The following is a 25,888-nucleotide window of genomic DNA, read 5'->3' on the forward strand; positions in this document are numbered from 1 at the left end:
ATTTAGAGACTGGACTACAGTGGAGATAAGTCAAATTCCATGATCCCCACTGTATCTCAATCCCGAACAGAAAAGACCCAGTATGTTCAATAAATGATTTTTGATCAGCTGAACAGTCTTTCTTCTACTAGATAACTTAATTTTTACTCATGGGGTTCAGATATCTAATTTTATGGCTGTTTGGTTCTGTTTTTTTAGTGGTCAGAAGCTGCCATATATATTTCTTGATATACGATTATAAAATTACAGAAACTGTATCTAGTTAACTTCCACCTTACTTTTTCAATTTACAACCTATTTTTCTACCAACACCTATTTAGCAATCTGTTGACTTGGCCCACCTTTTTGTCTAGTATAGCAGTAAAGCAAGTTAAGCCAGCCTCAAGTAAAGAGCAGCCTAAGGCAGTCGAGGAACACAATACACTACTTAAAGATAACACAATCATAACTCTGGTAATGTCTATATATGCAGATGAGATTTGTTTGAACAAATCTCACCTAGCTAACTTTATAACACTGTTCATGACCTATTCACACTTTGCAGCTGTAAGAAGCTTCATATGGTAAGAGTTTATCACACAATATTCCAGTCAATGTTAGTTTCATTATGATAAAGGATGCCAAAAGGCACTGTATTTAATGACTTTCAGCCAAATACATCTGCTGAAAGTCAGACATCCAAAAGAAAATCAATGCAGGGGGGGAAAAAAAACATTAAACCTCTTACTAAGATGTCTAGCATAAAAAATTGGGAACTAAAAAAATTTCACTAGTAACATATCACTCATACAGCTCATGCAAATTCAGCTGAACAAAAGTCATTAAAAGGGATGCATTTAAACAATGCATTAATGATGAATGTACACAAACTCTACTGTTTTTGTTGTAGTATCAGCAACAAAGAACTTGGGTGGCACTCACAGTCATTTCGAGGAAGCTTTTAGACTATCAGCTCTGTCTGAAAATTAGCGCAGCTAAACCGTGATTTAGAGAGGCCACTTACTCTGACAAGTGATGGCTGTCATTGCCAGTGTTAGGCACCTGCAGAACCCATGGCCACAGGGAGCCCCCTGATTATCTCACCACAAACAAGGGCCCCCAAGCAGCAGCCACAGGTTTCGCCTTCTCCTTCGTTTATTCCTAAGTACCTCGTAGACATCCACAAGGTTACGTGATGTCACCATGTGATTGCAAACTTTTTTCCTTTTTTTTTTTTAAACTTGTCTGTAAGTTGCCCTCAATCAGGTCCACTTGTGAAGCAAGAGATCTGATTGGCTGCAGCAAAGTTTTTTTTTTTTTTTTTTTTTTTAACATGGAAGCATGAAGCAAGGATGTGATTGATTCTTGCAATTTGAGTTGCTTAGGGTTTTTGAGGACAGAAAAAAAAACTTGTATCTGTCAATAGGTTACCATGTTTCTTTCTTCTGTGGTGTAAACTGCAAACAGAACAATGCTCCTGCCTATGGCCCTCTAGCAGATTTGCACTGTCTCTCTCTCCAGATTACCTGCTTGTTTAGACATCGCTCAGTGGGACTGGTTTTCAGGCAAAATCAGTAGACTCCGTGAAAGCATCTATGCCCTGGTGCTGTCATGTCTAAGTAAACTGCATATGACTTGAGCTAGATGAAGTAAAGCCTGTTTGCCAGTGGGGACCATTTCCATTTGAAGATACAACCATCAAAACAGGCTCAGCTTCTTTCTATGGTTGCAGGACCTACAATGGGTTTGGCAGGCAAGAAAGGGAAATCATGAGCTTTGTAATGCCTGGCAACAAGTGTGTTCTAACTGTATGCACCAAGGCTGTGTCTGTCTGTGTACCTGTGTGTCTGTCTATCTGTATGTCTACAAGTCTGTGTACCTGACAGTCTGTGTCTCTGTGTGTTTATGTCACCTGTCCTGTGGTTTAATGTGCAATACAAAAAAGTCACAGCCTCATTTGGAACCCTCCCTCATGTCACAGTTTCTGTCAGAAAAATACACAAGTATACCTTTATGTTGCTTTGTTGATCAGTAACATGTAAATGAAACAACCTGCTGGCCAGCTTCTACTCTGTTTCTCTCTAGGCAAAAAATGGAACTCTCTCCCTCCTTCACTTAGGACTATACCAAACTCAGAAACCTTCAAGACCCAACTTTTTTCATACCCGTCATCCAAATGGAAATGTTCCTGCTTACACCCTACCTAAATTTAAGGGAATTCCCCAATGAGTTCTTCATACTCCTTGCTCCACTCTTCCCTCTAACTAATATTTCTATTCTCCTAAAACAGACTTAAGCGGTCAGTCACTGATTAAGCAATTCTCTCACCTGACTCCAAGTAAGTAAATATTGTAGATATCACAGTATTTCTATTGTCTGCACAGCAAGTATTTACCTTATTTAATTAAAACATCTGCATGCAAACTGCCCCCCTTCTAAAGTAAAAACACAAGAAACCTCAGATCTTTATTTTACAGACAGTTGATCATGCTGCGCTGAATGGAAACGCCTGTAAACTGTGTTCTCTATTATCTGTTAACTGTGTTTTATGATGTACATTTTATGCATTTGCATTTCCTTACTGTATGAATTTTACACATGTATTTTACCTTTAACATTATGTAACCATTATTGTATTGCTTATGGAGCTTTTCTCCCTGGGCCTCCACTGAAAATGGGCACGTTCTGGCCCAGTGGACTACAATGGTAATCAAACTGAAAACAAATAAATAAATAAAATAAATAAATAAAAAGCAGAATGTCACGTCTCCAGTCAGATATCAAAGCAGCTGTCATATGCAGAATGAGTATGACCCATTTTGGTGTGTGTTTGTGTTTATGGTCTGTCTCTCTGCCTGCTGTCAAATGCATTACAAGGTACCACAGTTCCACTCATACGCACTTCCTTTACATCACAGCTCCAGTCAGAGAGAGCTTCTACAATTCATGAGGCCAGCTGTGATAACCCCAGACAGAACACTACTACTGTATCAATGCAGTGTTCTGGAATTGGTTTGTCATCTGCTCACGTCTACTTTTACTTTTTTATAACTAGGTACAAGTGTTGTATATATTCTGGCTCTAGATTGTGGTCACTGTTGATGCGATATCCCCAACCACATGTGCAAAACTGGGAATGGATGGATGAGTGTATATATTACACACACACACACACACACACACACACGGAATATTTGCTGAAATAAGTACAAAACTAGTATTGTTATGGAGTGAGTGTATATGTAAAATATCACTGATTTTTATCTATGCATGCACCCAATAATGCAAGGACACACGCATTAGTTTTCCAGGTAGCAGTAAAAATTGCAGTTAACAAGTAATTATGTTTCAAAAGTAAAGGCTATAATATATCACGGAACATTCAGACACTTGGATCTTCTTGGAGTCTGGTGGGTCCCACACCCTAGATTTTGACATGGACTCAGTGGTGGCCTCAGCTCTCAATCACACCCATTCTAAAATCAGCCCTGCTCGGATGCGTGTGTACAGAAGGGTGCTGTAGGTTATGTGGAGGCTTGGGAATGTGTGTCCATTACTTCTTTAATTTGTATTACAGTCAAACCTTAGGGGTATGCAAAGGAGGATATTATAGCTTAAGTGTGGTCATGTTTTGTTTTTTCTTTTCTCACAAAACTCAAGGTGTTAAAAGATGGTTACTATAGCATGTGTAGAGCAAGTAAACTCTCTAGGACCCACAAAGTAGAATAGATTATTGTAATCGTTATTTTTTTTCACTCTCCTCACAATCGCACATCAGGCACATATACAGGTGTCTGCCTTAGGCATGAGTACAGAGGAGGCATGGTATGTGTATAAATGACAGCATGATCTTGAAATACATGACTATGGCCATTTGAACCTCTGGTTTCATCCCACTATAACACCAGGGGGATGCACAACCCGTGACCGTCTTTTTGGGGTGTTTAGGAAAGCTGGTAGTATTCGTATCTTCACAATAGCTGTCTTGTTAGTTTATTGTTAGCAACTATTTTGTCAGCTTTAAACATTAAGCCTTGGGAACAACTGGTCTTCCTTGAAGGGGAAAAAATAAGACTGAAATTCGCTCCTTACTCATGACTTTTGTTTATGCCACAATTGGATTTAAAGGTTAGGAAAATGCTCTAAAGTGCATCCCAGAGCATCTACAGTCATAAGGCCTTTGGGAGTCACAGTTTGAGTTATTTTCTAAGTGTTTTTCCTGGTCAGGAGAGGTGTGTTGAAAGGCTGCAAGGAAAACTAAAGTTGAACAGAAATGCACTGAATTTCTTTCCTTAACCATGCCATCCATCATTGGATGAAAAGGTGTGTAAAAAGAAACAAAACTTTTCAGAACATATAGAAAGTTATAGCTTCTTTAAAAAGCTGAGGAGTAACAAAAGAAAATAGTTGTGTGTATGATGTGAGTGGCAGAGGAGAGCACCTAAGTATAGGATTTTACGTGTGTGTGTGTGTGGGGGGGGTGAAACAGTAGGCAGTGGCTACAGCTCCATTTCGCCCAAGTCCAGACTGGTACATAGAGCTGTTGTAAAATATCATTGTTGCAACTAAATAAGAGTAACTGTAAATGTCTCTTTGTGAGATACACCAACATAGTGTGGTACACAAGCCTGTTGTAATATAAGAGCATTGCACCACTCAGTCTCTGTGTGAACTAGTCCTAAAACTCTGCAACATGAATTAAAAGGTTGCTTTCAAGGGGTGGCAAAAACAGGGTGAAACTTAGACTTGAAGTACCCAGGGGGCCCCCAACGTAGCATTTACTGGGAGCCCCCAAAATGCTAACACCGACCTTGATGGCTATAAATAAGCCTATGCAAATGAACTCGTAATGAGATATAAATGAGGATTGATGTAACCCAGCATATGCTGAACATTATCTCACCTATTTGCGATTCATAGTGAATTTTTTCTCACTTTTCCACACAACCGAAGATATGTTTTACAAAAGGAAGTCTCATCAGTCTTACGTTCTTTGCAATCCACAATGATGATAAAGTCACTTGCTGCTAACCTTGCTATTTCCTGTGTCAGCTGCTTATCTTGGGTGAGCCAAAACTGCTTGAGCCCAGCAGAACTCACTGTCTAAGAAGGTTGAGCTATAGGCAGATAACTCACTATAACTTTGATAATTAGGAGATACCTGATAGGTTCAAAAGTGGACAAGGGTATTATAAGGGTCTTTATTGAGTAAGCACGACCCACAGAGGTACTGAAGGAATGTGTGGACTTCCTATCCCTGTGGATACAAATGTATGTACACAGCCCTCATTATACTTGCCATGAGGACCTTGTAGAAACAGACTTGGGGCGTGTTTGGTATCTCGCAGGTTTCTACTGCAAGCAGCTTCTTGATGTACTCTCTGTACACATGGATCAAAACATCCATTGCCCAGTGTCACCTCAGGACTGAGCCTATTTCCATGAGGTTCTCAGTGTGATAGATTGCACTCATGCCACAATTAAGGCCCCTCTTGGTCCACAGGTGGAGTGGTACCACAAAAGGAAGGGCTACCATTACATCAATTTCCAGGAAGTGTGTGATGCATGGGGGGGGGGGGGTGCATCACCAACATCTCTGCCCAGCATCCTGGCACTACACAATTCCCATATCTGGCACACAAGTTCACTACACTGCCTCTTCCTGTACAGTAGGATGCCCAGTGGTAATCCTGTTGGTTATTTTTTTCTTTTTTTTTCTATTGTATTTAAGCAATTATTCATGGCAAAATGTATTCTTGAATACTAACCACTTTTCCTTTGTTTCGTCTCCCTACACCTTTCCCCTTTCCTCTTTTTTTGGCTTTCAGGTAATGCTGGATATCAGCTGGAGACATGGCTCATAACACCAGTGAGAAACCCAAGGAGAGCTGCAGAACACCTATAACACATCCCTGTTCCATACCAGTGTTGCCAGTGAGGGTCTTCAGCCTCCTGAAAAGTCATTTTTAGGTGCCTGGATGAGTCTGAGGGTGCCCTTCAGTATGACCCAGCTAATGCATGCAGAATATTTACTGCATGCTGTTTTCTGCACATCACGATCGTGCACCAGTCTGGTGGTGAACTGACCCACGCTGTGACTGCAGCTCTCACTTCCAGTCCTACTATGACTAATGATGATCAGCCAGCAGCAGTGGTAAGGGACCCCTTGTGGCAGGCTCATGCGTGGCAAATTGCTTGTGCAGGTAAAGATGCATAGTCTAGTACAGACCTATGCAGCATGCCATTCAGGTTACAGTTTTTTTTTTTTTCTACAAAAAAGGAGAGTATTCTGATGCATGCAGTGATATCTGTGGACTATGCTGCGTGGTGCAAGGTCGACTGTCCCTGTTCATCGGATATTTCTTCTCATCTTAAAAATCTTTTTTTTTTTTTTTTTTTTTTTTTTTTATTTCAGAAGAGGTAATTATATTATTATCTGTAAAAGTCATGCCTGAGTGCTCATGGACTGCTGTTCAGTGACGTCGTGAGGCATCATAGAAATAATCACATTTTTGTGTTCTGCACAATGCATTCTCTGCTGAGGCAGTGTTCCTAAGTATGCACATACTGAAAGTCCTTAGATGGTTCAATTAGTAAAAATTGCTAGGATTTGCATTTGAATGAAACCATATTTTATTGTTTTCAAAGTTAAAGTATGCTGTCTGTTAAAATAATTTGATGTGCAATATGTCATCACACACAACAATTTGTGGCCTCAGAGACAAAAATATCATTTCAGCAGTGGTGAGGGTGAAGTGGTAGCAGTGTTTGCTTGCATGGCAGGAAACCCATTTTGTTGATGGCAGCACCAGTAAAGGCACAAGGCTGTTCAGTAAGCAAGTCAGACAAGCAGACCCTGATAATAGTCCACCTCATTAGGAAGTCATATCCGGATAAGAATCAGTCATGCACACGTGGTTCATACTGGAAGAAGATTGATATCTGGAAGGCCAGAGTTCTATATTATGTATTTTTGGGAGAGGGTCATATTAGTTATAGGTTTAAAAATAAACTACAAGAAGGTTGCATAATTGAAGGAATTTGCTAGAAGAAATGTGCATAATTGCAAATATGTATCTGTAATGTTATAATAATGCAAAAGAAAGCCTAAATACATCTGTATACAAATATATGGAAAGTTTATATTATTATAAACACAAATGTAGCACATGGATGACTAAAATAATCTGTGTGTAAACCCATACATATGTAGGAGTACACTTACAACTACTTGCTCGTGCATTTTTACAGAATGCAAAAAAAAATTTGCATTTCCACATAATTTCATTTACGAATGTAGCATCTTATGTAGTAGTTACATTTCATGCAGACATTTTTTTTAAAGAAAGGATTTTATTTGTGTAAGACAGAAATTTATTTATTAATTTGTATAAATACAGTAATGTCTTTCACAATATTAACTGCACATACAAGATGGCTGAACTGCCAGTCAACCACCACACCCTAGACAGAGTACAGGTTGGGGAGGGGGTGAGAGTTGCAGTGTAAAGTGACTGTCCAGAACATACTTATTAAGAAATGGCCAGTTGCATTACTTTTGAATGCATTTTTAAATCATTCCCTTATATGCTTAGATTTCTAAAGGAAGAAAACTATCAAAGCACTATAAGCACATACTTTTGTATAGCTAAGGAAATGAAAACATTCACGAATAGCTACATTCTTGTATATGAACACCTTCTGGATGAACACAATTCACAGACTGTTACATGCAAAGCACAATATTCTAAAACATTACTCCACCAAAAGTATATCCGTTTGTTTACACTTTGTAGTAAAGGGAAGATTAGAAAGTATTACATATTTAAATAAACGCGCAGTAAGCAAGTACTACAGTCAACAGAATGCATTACAAATAGGTACTAGTCATTTAAGTGATATTAAAAAAAAAAGAATTGCAAGTAAACAATTGCCTTGTGTCATCTTCTTACAGTAGAGGAGCTAATCGCCTAGGTCAGGCAACAGCAGAACTAGAGAACTGTAAGGCTGGTTGAAGAAGGTGGTAAGCATGAATAACGTAGTAAATAGCACTGCGTGTTTACCGAATTTTGTTAATATATACAAAGGGGGAAATAAAACAACTGAAGCAAGAGTGCATTCAGTACACTACTGCAACCAAATATAAGATACATGTCAGTATATAAGTGCAATATTCGTCAAACTGATTTTAAAATTTGCAAGTATTTATAATCAGCATTTTCAATACAATATTGCAACCAAATGCATATTCAGACACAAATATGATTAAATGCGAGTAGTAGACGGCAACACATAAAAAGGCTTCTGCACCAGAACAGTTAATATGGCACTGTATACACAAAGGGAATAATTCTGACTTTAATGAAGTTTGCTCTTCATTCTGCTACAAAAAATTGTCTGAAGCTGTTTAAACATGTGAAGTAAAAGCCAGGACTCATGAGAAAGGGCACAACAAAAGGAAATTTTAAAAAGACAAGTTTAGTAAGCTGGAGCAGGTGGCACTAGAAAGGCAGAAAAAACATTAATGCTGACCTGACATTACAACATACACAGGTTAGAAATAGGGCAAATGGTGAACTTTGTAAGCATCTGCCTGCCAGAAGAATAATTTCTCTTGATGACTATGCTTGGGTTTTCAACAGCTGGCCTTCTTTTGTTTTACAAACTGATACTGGACACTGCTGTACAGCACAATGCTTGACAAAAGGAATACTGACTATTAAAGTAAAGCAAGTGCTGACTCGATAACATGCACATTTTTAACTGCATTATCCAACAATATATGACTTTTAGTATAGTCTCACTTCTGATTAAGTAAGAGAAATAACAAGGGAATTATAGAAAATGGGCACTTTTACTTCCAGGACCCAATTAGCAAATAGCAGAACACAAACAGCAAAGCTAAAAATCAAGTTTTGCTTTTCCTCTAAATACAATAAATGCCAATTTTGAGACAGCTGTAGTGCTCCCTCTCAACTGTTAAAAAAATTTGCAGAATGTGCCTGACTTTGCCTCGTGTTTGCCCCATGTCCCACTCATTTTTTTTTTTGATTTTCTTTTAAATCACTCAGGATTTATCAGTATATAGACACCAGCCATACCTCTCAGCCTCTTAATGAAAGAGAAATGGACAAAGCCTAAAATAATGGGGGGACCAAGGCACAAAAATAAGGACAGATTTTAAATATTACTCTTCTAAATTGAGAAAGTTGCTAGACTAACAAGATTTGTGTTGGCATGCATTTTCTGAAGAATATGAAGTCTGAAATTCTAATGTATGTCATTACTTAGTGACGTCAAGCCTCAGTGATTTGACAGAAAAACCACAAATTGTACAAGGAACAGACCAAAAATGAGACAAAAATCTGGACAGTCTTCAAAAATCCGGGCAGTTAACAGGCACGACACCAGAAATCAGTGTTTCCTATTTCTTACTGTTCAAAAAACGTATGTCTATGAAAAAAATGTTCTATTAACTTTAAGTGAATGACAGTAAGAGTTATAAACATCTCTGATTCTGGGTCTTTATCTTCCCATTAGTTTGGGGTTTGTGTAGAACTCTTCAGCAAAGATGTTGAGAGGAATGGATTCAGTTTCTATAACTATTAATACCGTAACCTGGTACATGGAAATTTATCATTTTTTATCAGAATCTGTTAAACAGCTTCAGTCAAGACATGACTACAGGGAGCTTTCTATAATCTACATTCTGATAAACGGAATGTTTAGCTGTGATGCAAGTAAGCTGCACAGTACGTTGGTATGCCAATCCTGAATACACTTCTAGGTAAATTTACTTGTATCTTTACACCACTCACATTGGTGTGTCTAATGCATTTCATACTTTACAGATGGGGATACCCACATGGAAAAAAAATGCACATTCCAGAAAGACAAATGCTAACAGTTGTAAGCCAAACAGTCAGAATCACAAGAAATGGCCATCATTACCAGCATCTTTCTCAAACACACAGATTTATTTCAACAGTGTTTAGTCACAATGCATTCAGTTGAATATGTGTTTTTTGACTAGGCATACCTGCTATCTGCAAGATCACATAACTTAAGGAAGTTTTCTGCTAACACCATGGTAGCATAATACTGCAGTTGTTATACTTGAAGTGGCGGTGTGGGTGTACAGGCTTGCCTCCATGCAATTTATTTATTTTTTTTTGCAATGTCTGCTAAAGTCAGAGTTTTATAAGCTTTTCTTTTGCTGTTGAAACAAATTATGTTGGCTGAATACTGTATTCCTGTATCATCATTCCAGGGCTAATCTAAAACGGACCCATTTCAGCCCTAACTCAATGCAGAACAAAAGGTGGTGCATGGGTGACAAACCTATTTCTCTCCCCCTGAATCCTCTCTGGCCCAAAACTCCCCATCTCAAGACCAACCTGCAGCTCTGGGTGTTCCGAGACCAAAAATGTCCCAAAACTAGCATTGGTTGTGGATCGCTGCACTTATAAGGCAAAAAGCCAGAATCTGGAAGCTGACTTGCAATTCCTTAAACCCTAGTAATACTCCATGTCACTTTTTAAAGGGATAACTATTTTTTAAATGTAGTTAACAGCCAGGACACTGCTAACACTACATCCCTACTTGCAACTTTCCAAAAATGTTTCAAACAATCCTCAACCTACACTAACGGGCTTAAAAGTAACTTCCATGTAGATGAAGAGATGTTATAAGTGCTTTCAAAGCAATCACCCTTGTACGGCATATGTATGTGCACAATAAAGTGCTTGCACCTCCCATATGCACCTGCTGCATACATTCTCCTCATCTAGGACTACACTCTGCCATTACTGAAAATACACATCATAACATTTTAATAGCAGCACACAAAAATGAGCTGATATTCTATATTTATAAGTGGAATACAGTTTACTATAAACTGTTACTCCCACATATACACCAAGACTTTAATGCATTTTTGTGCCACTTGAGAGGAAGTACTACATAAATCTCAATGTGTTGTCAAACAACTGGACTTGTGTGATATATTGGCATTGTAGAAAATTCTGAGACAGTTCTAAGTCTTTTTAGGATATAAAATTATATAGCTATAAATTATGTACCTATATACATTAGTTCAGTAAATGGAGTCTGCATGTTCTCCTTGTGTTTGTGTGGGTTTCCTCTGGATACTCCAATTTTCTCCCACATTATAAAGATATGCAGTAGGTGGATTGTACACTCTAAAGTGGCCATAGGTGTGTGCAGGCGAGCATGTCTGTGTGTGTTATGGAAGAACAGCCACACACACAGTAGGGCTGGCCACCTGGTGGTGTGAACCCTGGCTCAAGAGGATGCACCTGGCCAGTGGTGGATAAAGATTACCTTTGGGCTGTTTTCAAATCATTGGCCCCTTACACACAAAACAAGAAACATACATGTGTTCTTTTCTTTGATACACCTTCCTGGCTTTTATTAAGTTATATTCCTTGTATAGTACAGCACACTTGTTAGCATTTTAAATTTATTGTTTGAACATTTTCCAGTAGGCTGTACTGTAGGCAATGAAACAAAATGCATGAACCAATAATGATATGACTGCCCAATTCAGAACATTTCCATCATAAAAGTCTACTTCCATACCCACACTATAAATAGAATGACAGTAGTGTAAGCCATATGCATCTTGCACAGCTTCTCGCACTTATTTTCAACTTCAGTTTTTTTTTGGGGGGGGGCCTGATAGTTCTTCCACAATGGTTCTTAGATATAACCACCTTGCTTCAAGACATTGTTCTAGCCATCAATAATGCATGGCACTCTGGTCTCAAAAATTCATGTAAGGAAATTTTTGACTCTAAACCTATGATAGTTTACAGCTGAGGGAGAATGTCAAATACATCATGGAGAATTCCTCTTGTAAGTCTCTAATATCTAGAATGTAGAAGTGTGGGACTTGTAGGGCATGTAAGTATATCAACAATGGCCCATATGAGTCTATCCCTGGTTACAGATGTTCACAGAGTTGCCCGGGTAGGTGCAGCTGTAATACCAACATGCTAGTATATGTAGCAACCTGTATCAGCTGCACCAGTTTTTATGTAGACAAAACTGTACGGAGGCTTAGGGAGAGAATAGCTGAACATGTTAGGGCCACCAGAATTAAAGATGCCCACAATGCACTATATAAGCATAGTACAAGTTGCACTAACTTTAAAAAGTTTATCTTTTTTGACATCGATAAGGTGAAGAGCAATGAAAGAGGAGGTGATTTAAAATTAAAGGTGGAAAATCTTGAGACCATGTGGCAATTTAGGCTAAATGCTATGCATCCACCAGGCCTAAATGATAGTATAGCTATTCTTCCTATACTTAAGGCAAAAGCAACTGTGATTTAAATATTATTTTATATATTTCAATAATGTATATACGCATCAATATGTACTTTAATGCTTTTGACTGTATGGCTCTTGTTTATATAAGTACAGTTTTATTTTATGCATATTTTATAAGATATTTTTTATATTTTGGTTGAATTATGTTGTTACACCAAAGGTATAATTAATTGCTTCTTAATCCAATGAGATGATGTCATTTAATGTGTATTGGTCAGTTGTCAGGGGAATATGTTATTTAAATGATGTTTGCATTATCCAATGTTACTCTGATGAAGCCATTTTTATGGTGAAAGCATTTAATCGTTGGGACTTTTGTGTCTGTGTGCTATTAAATTGGTGATTCCATGTTTGTGTTTGCTTTTTTTATTTTATTTTTCTCTGTAATCAGATTATCTACATACCACAGGCTCATTAATTTGGCAATGTACGCTTGATTCACCACATATCATTTGTACACAGCACTTCATTAACTTAAGAGTTACCATTTCATCCTGGTCTAACAACAAACATTTTTGCCCCTAATTATGTATGGCACAGAATACAGTAAGAATATGCAGATAGTCTGGGTAAAATAATATTAGAAGCCACGAAGTCTAGCTGTTCCTTCTCAATACTCAGTAAATATTACTCCTCAAGTTAGAGACATTGGTCACAATACTACTAATTCTTAGTAAGCCTAACAAGCAACTTGTGACACAAATACAGACACTGCATGATGCAGTAAAGTGTCTGCCATCTACAAATTCTCCTTTTGAAGGAAGTCACTGTAAGGGAAACTCTCCTTTCCTCAAGTCTGTACCTCCCATCCCACAATTCAAGATAAGACTTCTAATGCAGACGTTCAGAATCCTCCGTGTGATCATACACCAAATACCTTAACGGTAACACTCATGAGATGGAACTCTAGTAAAATTTTCAGTTAACTGCCTCTCCTTTCCACAGTACCCCCCCAACAAACACATTTTGTGCCTCCAGAAATTGTAAAAGATGGTGATTATGACCTAACAGTTCACAATGCCATACCTCTTCTGCTCTTGACAAGTATTTCCGCACTAATCATAGAGTAGTCACTGAATTAAAATGCCTAGAAACTACTACAGTGCCTAAATTGCAAAAGACAAATCAGACAAAATCTGAACAAGGGGTTATAGTGTGCAACCTAGAGGTGTAGTAGTGACCTTGAGGATTGCTATATAATGTGGCGCAGTTTGGCATCTAATAAAAAGTATGTAATACAGAGTTATGCCTAGTTAGGCAGAAGTATGTGTTTAAACATAACCTAGTATGTAGTTACAGATCCTGACAGCTGCTTCCATTACCAAATGTACACCTAGATCAGACATGTTCAGCATAAGTCTCTTCCAAGTAGTTCTCGCGTCCAAACCCACGACATGTGAAACTGGATTACAAAACAATCTAAAGTTACTTTTAATTCTGTGCAGCAGTTTTGTTCAACTAAAAACTTCTATAAGTACTTCTACAAGCGCCAAACAGAAGGGTTGTCAATAGGCAATGTCTTGCCTAGGGTACCAAGTAGTAGAACTTCTTGTATTCTGTCAAACGGCTATTTACTGGATACATCAAACAAGTTTTGAGGCTTTTGCATACCTTAAAACCTAGTATAAATCTAAAACAAATGGTAGTCACTCCTGGCAAAAGCTATACTTCATAAGGCTTACATTACTTGTCATCTTACACTCATGCCTCTGAGAAGAAAGCTGATTACATGAAGCAGGCTTTTTACTTACTGCTATACCATGACTGGCAGAAAAGTACCTGCAAGTTGTAACTTGAAAGTTTACAATTAGACCAGCACTGCCTCCCAAAAGTTTAGAATATTTCATACATTTTTAGAAATGCTACTGAGTTTTTTTTTTTCTGTAGTGTATTGTTTTTTTTTTTCTGTAGTGTATTGTTTTTTTTTTCTGTAGTGTATTGGTTTTTTTTTTCTGTAGTGTATTGTTTTTTTTTTCTGTAGTGTATTGTTTTTTTTTCTGTAGTGTATTGGTTTTTTTTTTTCTGTAGTGTATTGTTTTTTTTTTTCTGTAGTGTATTGTTTTTTTTTTCTGTAGTGTATTGGTTTTCTCCCATATTTGAAAGCATTCTGCTAAGGTTGACTAACTACTTTAAGTTGTTCTGAAGCTTGTGTGTATGTGCTGCACTTGCTGTCTCATATGACATGTAACCCCCTACCATAGTGAGTCAGTGAATACAGGATAGGTTATGAAATGGATTAAACTGGTAACAGATGCATTATTTTATTGTACATCAAGTCTTCAAAGTATGCAATGCGTCTCTGAATCTCACCCCGATATACTTCTGTCTGTTGTCCCTAAACAACAGACCGTATATTTATCTAAGCTAACACGTTAGAGCTGCACACTATTTTTCTTACTACTGACATAGGTGGTTCTCGATAACGTACTGTGTTTTTAAACACTCCCCGGGACACCTTTTTAATGTAATGTATTCACTGAAGCACATGGCAATAGGCAATGTCTTGCCTAGGGCACTTTCACGGTTAACAAAAACAAAAGACTTAAGACCAGATTAAAGTACTACAAAATGATGTTTGCTCCACAAAAGCGCCATCATAATGAACACTGCTGAATCATTCTAATTTGCAAGTACCTCAAATACCAGAATCTTTGCTGACCACCAGTTTAAAGCTGATCTGGGGCAGCTATACTGGGATGGGGCTAACAGTGCTATCTAATTTGATGTACCTACAACTTGAACTGCAAAATACTGTAAAATCATTTTTATCAACAGGACTAAAATCACCCTACAATTCACTGTTTTACTCAGTAATCCACCTATCTATAAGGAATCCCAAGTTTTAAATCTGTCATCAGTGAAAAAGTGAATCTCGGGGAGGGGGAAGGAAAGTTGTATAGTAAAAATTCACATTTTTAAATAATTAGAATAAAGGTCTGGGGTTCAGAAATGCATCATTTGTTTACTAAAAACGTCAACTTTCAAAACAGGGAAATAACATGCAATACAGGATTCTGTGGCTGTGTCAATGCAAATGCTGCAGACTAGAAACAGTTTCAGTGTATTACATACAAACTACAGCACTACCTACCTTTTATGGCACACTGTATAAAACTGAGTTTCAGATGCAGAGCTATGAACTTAAACCAACTACATGCTCTACAGCATAGCAAAAAGCAATACACTGACACACACGCACGCACACACATGCACGCACACACACAAATCTACTACCTCCTCCTCTGTTCAGCACAATTAAGGACATGCTAGCCAGCCTCACAATGTGCACTTTGCAGTAATGTAGCACTTTGGAAAACTAGACCCTTGCCTTTCTTGTATGAAAAAACATCATACTCAAGCTAAGAGTTATGTGGCATTTGGCCCAGAACTAATCAGTTTCTACCACTTTAGCTGGCAGTGGCATTTCTTTTTCCTGCTATCAGTCCCCTGCCACACAGCTTATTACATTTCATCAAGTTCCATACAGTAAAGCACAAATTCTGAGAATCTAATGACTTACTGCAGGTACTAGCAACTTTTTTACTTCCTCGACAGCTCGCTTCAGCTTTATTTCTGCCCTGTTCTGGGCATCTTCCACAGTGATTAATACATGAAGATCTTCATTTAGGTGCTCCCAGTTGGGCTTGCCTCTATTCTGTTCTTCCTAGGAGACAATCAGAGCAAACAGGTTAACTCTTTCTGCAAGTGGTAGAAGCCAAGAGACATCTAACATGTAAATAAGGATTTCAAAATGAAGCCAAGGTTGTGAAAGTCCAAACAGCAAGTCAATACACTCAAAGTCTTTATAGTTCATCTACTTTACAAATTAAAGTTGTCTGCAGGGAAAGAAATATTGTTAAAACATCCTGAAATGTTTTTGTCATTTCATTTATTTAAGCTCTTAATATTTCTGATACAAGCAGTGCTGGCATCACTTAAGATGCTGGTTTGCTACATGGCTCTTACAACACAGCGAGACCACGAAGAGTTTACAGAACACAACAAGCAGACAGCTCATAAGTTCAGCTATTTACTCTTTTTTTTTTTTTTTCAGCGCTCACTCAACGCGTGAGGATCCCGGGAGATGTAATCAGTATGGCAGTCCAGTTACAATATATTGCCAAACAGCACACAAAATATTTTTTCAAACAAAGGATGAAGAAGTCCTCTTCAAACAGCCTAGCTGCACATATGGAGAACATAAACACCACCAATGACAGAATGAATATGTTTAATGAGCATCTGTGATCATCAAGGATACAATACCAAATGGTCTTCATAGACACTGCCCTGCACGCCTCTCTTTTTTTTTTTTTTAAAAAAAAACATGACCTGTATATATACATATGATGTTAAGGTTACTAGTGTTGTGACTTGGAAGACTGGTGATACAGAGTGAGAGATGGGCAAAAGATTAACTGCCTACTGTGGTATGACATTTAAACAGTACAAAATGCACACACCTGATGGACCCAACAGCGCCACATGTACCCTCACAGGAGAATATTTCAGACCTGGATCATGAGCTGCTTGAGGTACGCAAGAATCATCTTCAGATTAAATTACACAAGCCAGGCCCTGAGCACCAGCAGACTGTTCCTCTCAAGCACTGGGGGGGACATCCATGGCAAAGTATGGGCAGTTTTCACATATCACTAGGGACTTCACATCCTGCAACTATGCACGTCTCATTGAGGTGACAATGAGTTTTGGTTTTCCTTTCATAAATCCTGGAAGGAAGCATGGGATCAGTGAGAATATCGGGAGGGCATGCAGGAATCTCATGCACATGAGACTGCATCCGCCACTAGTACTGCTCTCCCTGCTGCACTGACTGACCAGAAAATGGGATGACCTTCAAAGAACCCTCACTTCCGGAAGACACTAACCAAACACAAACTCTGAATATGGAAGTCTAGGAGAAAGGTGAAAGCCTGATTCAGACCATCTTTCAGCTCATTTGCTGGAAATACGAACAGCTGGGAAAAGTTTAGCCCATCTATGGTCCAGTGCCACACCGTCACTGCTTCCTTTGCAGGGGAATATGAATTTGTACACCATGCTTGTTTAGATACAATACAATGAACTGGCTGTCTGACTGGAGAAAGAGAGGCACCATACAGCTGTTTCTGCAAAGCATTCAGGGACAGCAGCACTGCTCATCTTCAGTTGGTTGATGCCGAGAGACTTTTCCAGGTAGGAACACATTCTACCAAAGTATCTCCCCAAACGGTCAGCAGAGTCAATATCACCAAACTCTACGATGAGTCTGGCTGAAGGGTCATGTTGGGATAATGCAGCATTACAGAACAACGCGAAAAGGGTTTGTCATTAGCAGCAGCTCCATATGTGTACTACTTCTAAAGCCCTTGACACTTCACTGTCTGCAGTAATACCTGCACCATCTAGTGTTCAAAACAGCAAGATGAAAATCACACCTGCCGTCAAACCTAGAAATCACAAGAGAGTCTGAGCCTAGATCCTGTGCTATTTACTCACTCAGGTGGTCAAGACCATGCTCTCCTGAGGCCTCACCTACAGCATGAATGACACACTGGAGACCATCTGTATCCTTATGGAGGACCTCTTACAATTTATTTTGACTCTTACAGACTGCATCCAAAGGAACATATACTACAGAGTGACCTCTAGAGAGAGTCCATGAACAGGGATAAATTCAGTCATCCAGGTACAGAGACACCAGAGCCCCTATCTGAAAAGCTGTGAAGACTCTAGGTAACAATAAAAGCCCAATTGACAACATTTTGTTCTGAAAGTGATAGAGTGAACCAAAGACAGAAAGTAAAGTACAATTGCGTACACTTACCATAAATGTAGATGTTCGAATGTATTCAATGTTGCAGTCATTACATTTGGGTTATCTGCTTGCAGTAGCCCTCAGTCGGCCTGATTAACAAAGTCTTGGGTCCTGCATCAGTTGCTGTCCCTTCTTCCATGATGTCAGGTCGTAAGGGGTATAAAACATGCAGTCGATGCCATTACATCAGTTTTTCTTGCTCCAGATGTCAGGTGCCCCCCTAATGGGAAGCAATCAAATCTATAAATACAAGGATATACCTTCAACAAAAAAGCAAATGCACCAAAAAGCTTTTAGAGCATAGTAAGTGAGAGTAGAGGTATAGCCAAAAGAAGAAAGGGGGCTGGAGGGAGGGTAACCAGGACTGCAACAGTGAATACAGTCGAACATCTACATTTGTGGTAAGTGTACACAACTGTACTGTGTTCTTCATGTTTCACTGTTGCAGTCATTACATTTGGGTAGATTCCCAAAGCTAAGGTTGGGAGGAGGAATTTAAATAGAATTAGGACTAGCTATAAGGTCCTGCAAGACTGCAGTGGCAAAGCCAGCTCTGGATTTAGAGAAAAATGGCAAATGATAATGCTTGGTGAAAGTATTTACAGAACGCCAGGTAGCAGCTTCTAGGATGCCCCTAGTAGGTACGCCCCTGAGATAGGCTGTAGAGGTTGATGCAGCCCAGGCTGAATGGGGTCTAATGCCCTGTGGGATAGGTTTCCCATGGTGCTTATAACAGAAATAAATGTAGTGGCCTATCCATTTTGAAATGGTTTGCTTTTAAATAGCTTTCCCCTCTGTCCCTGCAACAAATGCCACCAGCAGTTGTTCAGATTTCCTTTGAGGTTTAGTCCTGTCCAAGCAGAATCTAAGCTGTCTGTGCACATCTAGAGAGTGCAGTATTCGTTCCCCTTTGTTCGGTGGGTTAGGAAAGAAGGTAGGCAAATGAAAGGACTGATTAAGAGCCACACTGGATACCACCTTGGGCATGAAGGAGGGATCGGTTCTGAGGGACACCCTGTCCGCATGAAAGATGATGAAAGGTTCCACTGCCATAAGGGCCTGTAATTCAGATATCCTTCTAGCTGAAGTGATTGCTAAAAGGAAAGCTGTTTTCCAGGAAATAAATTTTAAATCTGCAGTAGCAGCTGGCTCAAAAGGAGGAAGAGTGAGATCCCAGGCTGGAGTTGGAGCTCTCCTGGGTGGCCCTAAATTTCTGGCCCCTCTGAGGAACTGCTTGAGCAGTGGGTGAGAGAAGAGGGGAGGCTCTGTGCTATAATGAGCTGAAATGGCTGAGGTATGAATTTTGATGGAGGAGAAAGACAAGCCATTGTAGAATCTGAGGTAAATTGAGCACTGCTGCGTTCATTCTTTGAGAATGGTTCCAGAAACAGAATCTTTTCCGTTTTGCAGAATAGGATTTTCTAGTACTAGGCCTCCTTGCCTCTGAAATGATATCCATCACTGATTTACTGAGGGATGGTAAAGGAGAGATTAGGTAATTAGCCAGGCTGCTAGGTTCAGGGTTTGCAGCTGAGGGTGCAGAATCTGGTTCTCCTGCTGAGACAACAGGGAAGGAGTCTGATGCAGGTGCCATGGAGCCAGGCGTGACACACTGCACAAGAGTGGGTACCAGTGTTGACGAGGCCGGTCTGGTGCAATTAAAATAGTCCTTGGCTTGTCCTGTTTGATCTTTAGTAGGACCTTGGAGAGCACAGGCAGAGGAGGAAAAGCATAAACTGATAGGTTTTTCCAGCTGAAGGATAGAGTATCCACTTTCCAAGCTAGCTTGTGGGGAATCCTTGTCAAAATTTGTCCAGTTGATGGTTCTGGGGAGAGGCAAACAGGTCTATATCTGGGCTCCCCCATTTGCTTGTCAACATGTTGAAAATCCTTGGTTCCAGTTTCCACTCGTGTGGATCCATGAGGTTTCTGCTTAGTCCATCTGCCAGTGTATTTAGTTTTCCTGGCAGGAATTGAGCTTGTAGATTCACTTGGTAGCTCAAGGCTGTGTTCCACAATGGCATGGCTAGTCTGCAGAGGGGGTAAGAATGTGTACCCCCCTGCTTGTTTATGTACCACATGATCGTGGTGTTGTCTGTCTTTACCATTAGTTGTCCTGGAAGAATGTGGTCCTTGAGGGCTGTCAGAGCATTCTGTACAGCTAACATTTCCTTTTGATTTATGTGCAGGTGCATTTGACTTGGGTTCCACTTGCCCTGAATGCACTTCCCTGCCAGGTGAGCCCCCCATGCATAGTCTGATGCGTCTGTTAAGATTTGCATGGCAGGGGGTAATGTGAATGGTCATCCCCTGTTTTGGTGGCAGGCCTCTGCCCACCAAAGGAACTCTAGGCGTAGGCAAGGTATGATAGGAATCCTTGCTTCTAGAGCCTGTGAATATTGACACCATAGGCTTTTGAGATACCATTGTAGTTTCCTCATATGCAGCCTTGCATATGGAATTAGAAGAATGCAGGAGGCCATGAACCCAAAGGCTTGCAGTATTTGTCTTGCAGATAGCTGGGTTTTTGTGGCCACTTGTTTGAAGCAAGCTGTCAAATGAATCCGTTTCTCTGGTGTGAAAAAAGCCATCTGGGAAGCTGGATTCAAGCTTGCTCCCAGGAATATAATTGATGACAGGGTACCAAGTTGGGATTTTTTTTCGTTTATTGTGTACCCCAGACAAGTCAGTACCCTTTGAACAAAGGCCAGATAATTCAAAAGAATGTCCTTGCTTTCTGCCTGAATTAGACAATCGTCCAGGTATGGGTATATTTGAATATTTATTTGCCTGCAAAATGCAATGACTGGAGCTAGGCACTTTGTGAATACTCTGAGTGCAGTAGATAAGCCAAAGCCAAATGGAAGTGCAGAGAACTGACAGTGCATGAAGCCTGCTTTGAAACATAGGTATCTTTTGCAAGACTCCCTGATAGGGATGTGCAGGTATGCTTCTTTTAAGTTTAGTGTTGCCAACCATGCATCCTTGCCTAGCATAGGAAGCAGCTGGTGACGAGACATCATTCTGAATTTTGGAATCACCAGAAAGGTGTTTAGAATAGAAAGGTCCAGGATAAGATGCCATGTATTGCCTTTTCTGGGTACCAGAAAAGTCTACAATAGAAACCCTGTCCCTTTTCCTCTTCTGGTACCAGCTGAATAGCTCCCATGTTCAAGAGAGAGAGTACTTGATTTTGGGCCTCTGCCCACTGATTTGGGGGTAGATCTGGCCACCCGCTTGGTGTGGGTAACGTGGAAATGAAATCTGTATCCTTGGGACACTATTTAAAACCCATTTGTCCTGGGTAATGAGTTCCCAGTTTTTGGCCTGCAGACCAATCTTTCCGCCTAAAGGAGCATTCAGTTGGGAAGTGCTTGGTAGTTTTAAAAGCAAGTCATTGAGACAGTTTTCCATAGGGGGAGTCTTACTACTCCCAGGATTGGGTGCAGAAACCCCCCACTGTCTAGTCTTGTGTGTCCCTTGGGACTGAAAAATGGGGTTTCTGCTGTGTTTGGGTTTGGCTTGCAAAGACCTGGGATGGGCTGGAAAGGACCAATTTTTTGAGGTCCAGTGCCTATTAAATCTAGGAGGCTGAACTTGGAAGAAATCTTTAACAGTTTGCATAGATTTAGCTTTATTTTCCATCTTTTTAAGAACTTCCTCAGACTTGTTGCCAAACAGGCGGTCCTGATTTAAGGGAGCATCCAACAATTTAGCTTTAACATGATCAGGCAAACCTTGCTCCTTAAGCCAAGCATGCCTTCTGAGCACAGACCCAGTAACAGCAGCCCTGCAAAAGGCCTCTAAAGAATCAAATCCACATTGCAAAGTATGTTTTCCAACCTGTTCAGCAGAATTTATTAAATCCTGTAATTCTTTATTTTCAGCAGAATCAGGAATTAACATCATTTTCTGTTTAAGCAATCCAATAACATGTTGTTGATACTTTAACATATGAAACTGGCAGTTTAAAGCCCTACTGGCCAAGGCTGCAGAAGTGTAAACTTTCTTACCCCATCTATCCAGCGCCCTGGAGTCTCTATCTGAGGGGGTAGGATTTTTAGCAGTAGAAGCCTTAATGCCCTTGGGTCCCTGTGAAATAGTCTCTGGATCCGCAATAGGATTTTTAAAAAGGAACTTGTGAGAATCAGGAACCCTATAATATCTGTCAGGTTTGCTGGGAGCAGGAGGCAAAGAATCAGGGGCAAAACTAGATTCTGAAAAGGCATCAACAATGTCTAGTATAGGAGGTATAGCTAAAGGCCTATGCTGAGGCAGGATTAAGAAATCCCTAAGCCTCTTTTTTGAATCAGAAAAATCCTGGCTTTCCCAGTGGAAATGCTCCTTTAGAGTATGCAAGGTCTCACCAAAAGAAAAATCCTCTGGAGGGGAAGCAGAGGGAATAGAGTCCTCTGCATCAGAATCCTCATAAGTAGATATGGGCAAATCCAGATCATCAGAAGAATCAGAGAAATCAGAATCCTGTTCAGAAGATTCATAAACAACTTCAGTCCTAAGTCTCTTAGAAGGGGGAGGTTGGCTTCCCCTGAGTTATAAGATCTTTAGCCATTCTTATCATTTGTTTTTTAGGCATAGAGGCCTGAGCATGTGGCCTGGGCGTCGGTTTCTTAGGCATGGTTTGAGATTTTGGCCTAAAAGAAGGAGGAGGTGTCTGTTTAATATGCATGTCCGTAGGCCTGAATACACCCTCAGAAGCCGGTGCCTGCACAGCTAATATGCAAGTCTGTAGGCCTGAATACACCCTCAGAAGCCGGTGCCTGCACAGCGGCTCCGGACCCATCCAAGGTAGAGACATCTGCAGGTTCCACAGTTGAAGCATCTCGCGGTATACTGAACTCCGAATGGGACTCAGTAGAGGCCTGTGAATCAGAAGTAGCGGGTATCAGGGGCTGCGAAAGCACCTCAGTGAGTACCGGCGAACTGGCGACTGGCTTAGGAGAATCATCGTCGACAGCTTTGGACCTCGGCAGCCCGTATTTGTCTTTATCTTTGCGTTTTTTCGGAATCCCGGTAGTCGGATGGCTAACCGATGACATTTCTGGATAATTAAACCGAGAAGCGAAAATATACAGACAACGGATAGTGTGCAGATTAAATAAAGCACAAAACTGACAGCAAGGTACGCCGTGGTCAGGGCCTAGGCAAGGAATACAGTAAGAATGAAAATCTTTGTGAGGTATTTACTTTCCACAAGTAATGCAATTATTAACTTTTACTGACATCGGTAAAGTGCAAGAAAAAGTTTCCCCAATGGGGGTACTTAGCTTTAGTTGAAGACTTTGGTTCTGAAACTCGAAAACGAAAATTTCAGGAGTCGGCCAACCAGCACTTACGAACTGCTTCTGCTTCGGGCACTGCACGGCAAGAAAGACTGGTGTAATGGTGTCGGCTGCATGTTTTATACCCCTGATGTCATGGAAGAAGGGACAGCAACCAACACAGGACCCAAGACTTTGTTAATCAGGCCGACTGAGGGCTACTGCAAGTAGATAACCCAAATGTAATGAATGCAACAGCGAAACACGAAGAACATCTCCCCAGCTCTTCTCCTGCAACAGGACAAACACTACTGCTTGGTCCCATCTCAAAAGCTCTGCTGAAAAGGATCAACTTGGTAGTGCAGCTCTTCTAGGGGAGAGTCTATTAGCTACAGAATGTGGCCAATGGTGATCTGCTCATATCGAGAAGCCACTGGTCCTTTATGATGGTTATTTAAGTCAGGATGAACTCAGAGAACCTCATCTCATCCCCCCTGCCCCCCCCCCACACACACACACACACAAGCAACTCATCACATTCAGGACTAATGATGGGCAAACTGAGGAGCAGACAACATGCAGAAACTTCACAGGTATAACAGAATACAAGACTACGTAATGTTTAAGGGCCTTTTTCAGAGGATGAGAATGCTTCATTGTATTTTGGGTTTAGAAAACCTAACACTCGAAAGGGTGGAAGTGACTGGTGGATCATGGAGATCCTCCAAAATATGTGGTTCTGTTTCTTACTCAAGAAATCATTGCCAAAGGCATATTGTCTTGGACTAAGGCCAGTTGACCAAAGGGCATGACCTCCAACATAATGGGCATCTAGAATTCTGTTCCTGAACACATGCATCCTTAATGGAGGACAGTCTCATCCAAGCCACCTTTGCAGGCACATTCCCCCAAGTCCACAACCTTAACCAAGTATAACTGCAGCAAAATTGATATTCAAATATGCTGTTATCCAACTGTGAAGCTACTGACAGACTCTCACACAGTGTTTTGTCCCTTGAGTTCAGACTTCACAAAGCCTTCCAAAGCAGTGTATCTAATTTGGTGAGCACTGAAGTAAGGCAGATTAGCTGAATAGTTAAGCTCCCAAAGCTGGAACATGGTAGAAGGTTAAAATTCTTGCCATAGCTGTCCAAAGCTCTGGACTCTTGAGTCAGAGGACAAGGTGGTAAAATGATGAGGCCCCAGGAACTTGTGCCAGGCTGACCCTATTGAAACTGTGGAAGTTCATAATGGCACAGACAGGCAATAGGCTTTAAAGCCATGACTCTACAACAATCTTCATTAGCAGCTTACAGCTTTAAAATCTTGCGCTATTCTGTCCTCCTAGCCCAACTGACAAACTGCATATGAAGGGTATCAGGACAAGTTATAGAATGTTAGATGTGGCACTGAAAAGACAAAAGTAACAAATTAACCACATGCTCCCGATATAAAGCATCTCAAAGACCAGCATCCAGCTAACCTTGTCTAGTTAGATTACCTGTTTAAGCAGCTTAAAGCAAAGCTGGACAATACATTTTATATCCAAAGTATGTTAGGATAGCAACGTCAATCCATTAATAAAATATGACTTTCCATGCGGTACGGAGGAGTGCAGTACTGACTTGAACTAGCACCGAGATGTGCGGTTTCCAGTTACCGACTTCCCCATTCTATGGCACTCTGATTTAATGGCATGCCACCAGACATACAAAGCAGTGCTCACGTAAGCATATACGCAGGATGTTTCTTAAATTACTAAATAAGCATTAAAAAAAAAAGTAAACTACTTCAGTTTTGTTTATTTACATGACAGAGCGAGATACAAAAAAGGAATATTAGATCAGGTAAAACCAATGGGTAGGAAGGAATTCAAAGTTTCTTAATGTTTCCAATATGCAGAATAAAAATCTCTGCTATATGCACGACAAAAGCAGTTTAACGGTGGAGTGCACATTTATGTTTTTCACGTAACAACACAAGCTAACAGTGAGAAGACAATATAGGAAATCTGGGGTTGTAAGCAGTTTTGTGCAAAAGTTTCACTTTATTAAAAAGTATGCACATGCATTAAAGCATTAATCATGACTGACCAAATACAGGGAGTGTCAAAATGTTCATAGTCTTGTTTACATCGGCATAAAGGGAAAATCAGTATAAGCAGAGAGTGCCCCAGTTAATCGCAGTTCTTGAGGTTTATGATCATGGTGAATATCAGACCTGCACATAAACTAGCAATCATGGAGAATTTGAGGACACTGACCGGGGGGGCGTCTTATCACTTGTACCACAGAAATATTACTCTATCTCAAGGCTGCACTTGCTTATCAAACAATGTTTAAAGCTATACAGTTTAAAATCCATAAAGCGCATGCATATATAAACAAGAACTCAGACATATTCCAACACCATGCAGGGAAGCAGGCAAGTTAGGAATGGAAAATAAGCAGATGCAATGC

At 40.1% G+C, this 25,888-nt stretch overlaps 1 protein-coding gene across 4 annotated transcripts in view; it reads right to left on the reverse strand.

Moving 5' to 3' along the window:
• The window catches only part of QKI (QKI, KH domain containing RNA binding), a 1,466,119-nt gene that overhangs the window by 385,559 nt on the left and 1,054,672 nt on the right, over positions 1 to 25,888 (reverse strand). For all 4 annotated transcript variants that reach the window (XM_044068030.1, XM_044068032.1, XM_044068031.1 and 1 more), the window contains exon 4: positions 15,853 to 15,996. In XM_044068030.1, coding sequence (XP_043923965.1) covers positions 15,853 to 15,996 — 144 coding nt within the window. The remainder of the gene's footprint in view (positions 1 to 15,852; positions 15,997 to 25,888) is intronic.

This window comes from Protopterus annectens, chromosome 1.part0, assembly GCF_019279795.1.
Source record: "Protopterus annectens isolate FY-2018-M chromosome 1.part0, PAN1.0, whole genome shotgun sequence".
Lineage (NCBI taxonomy): Eukaryota > Metazoa > Chordata > Ceratodontiformes > Protopteridae > Protopterus > Protopterus annectens.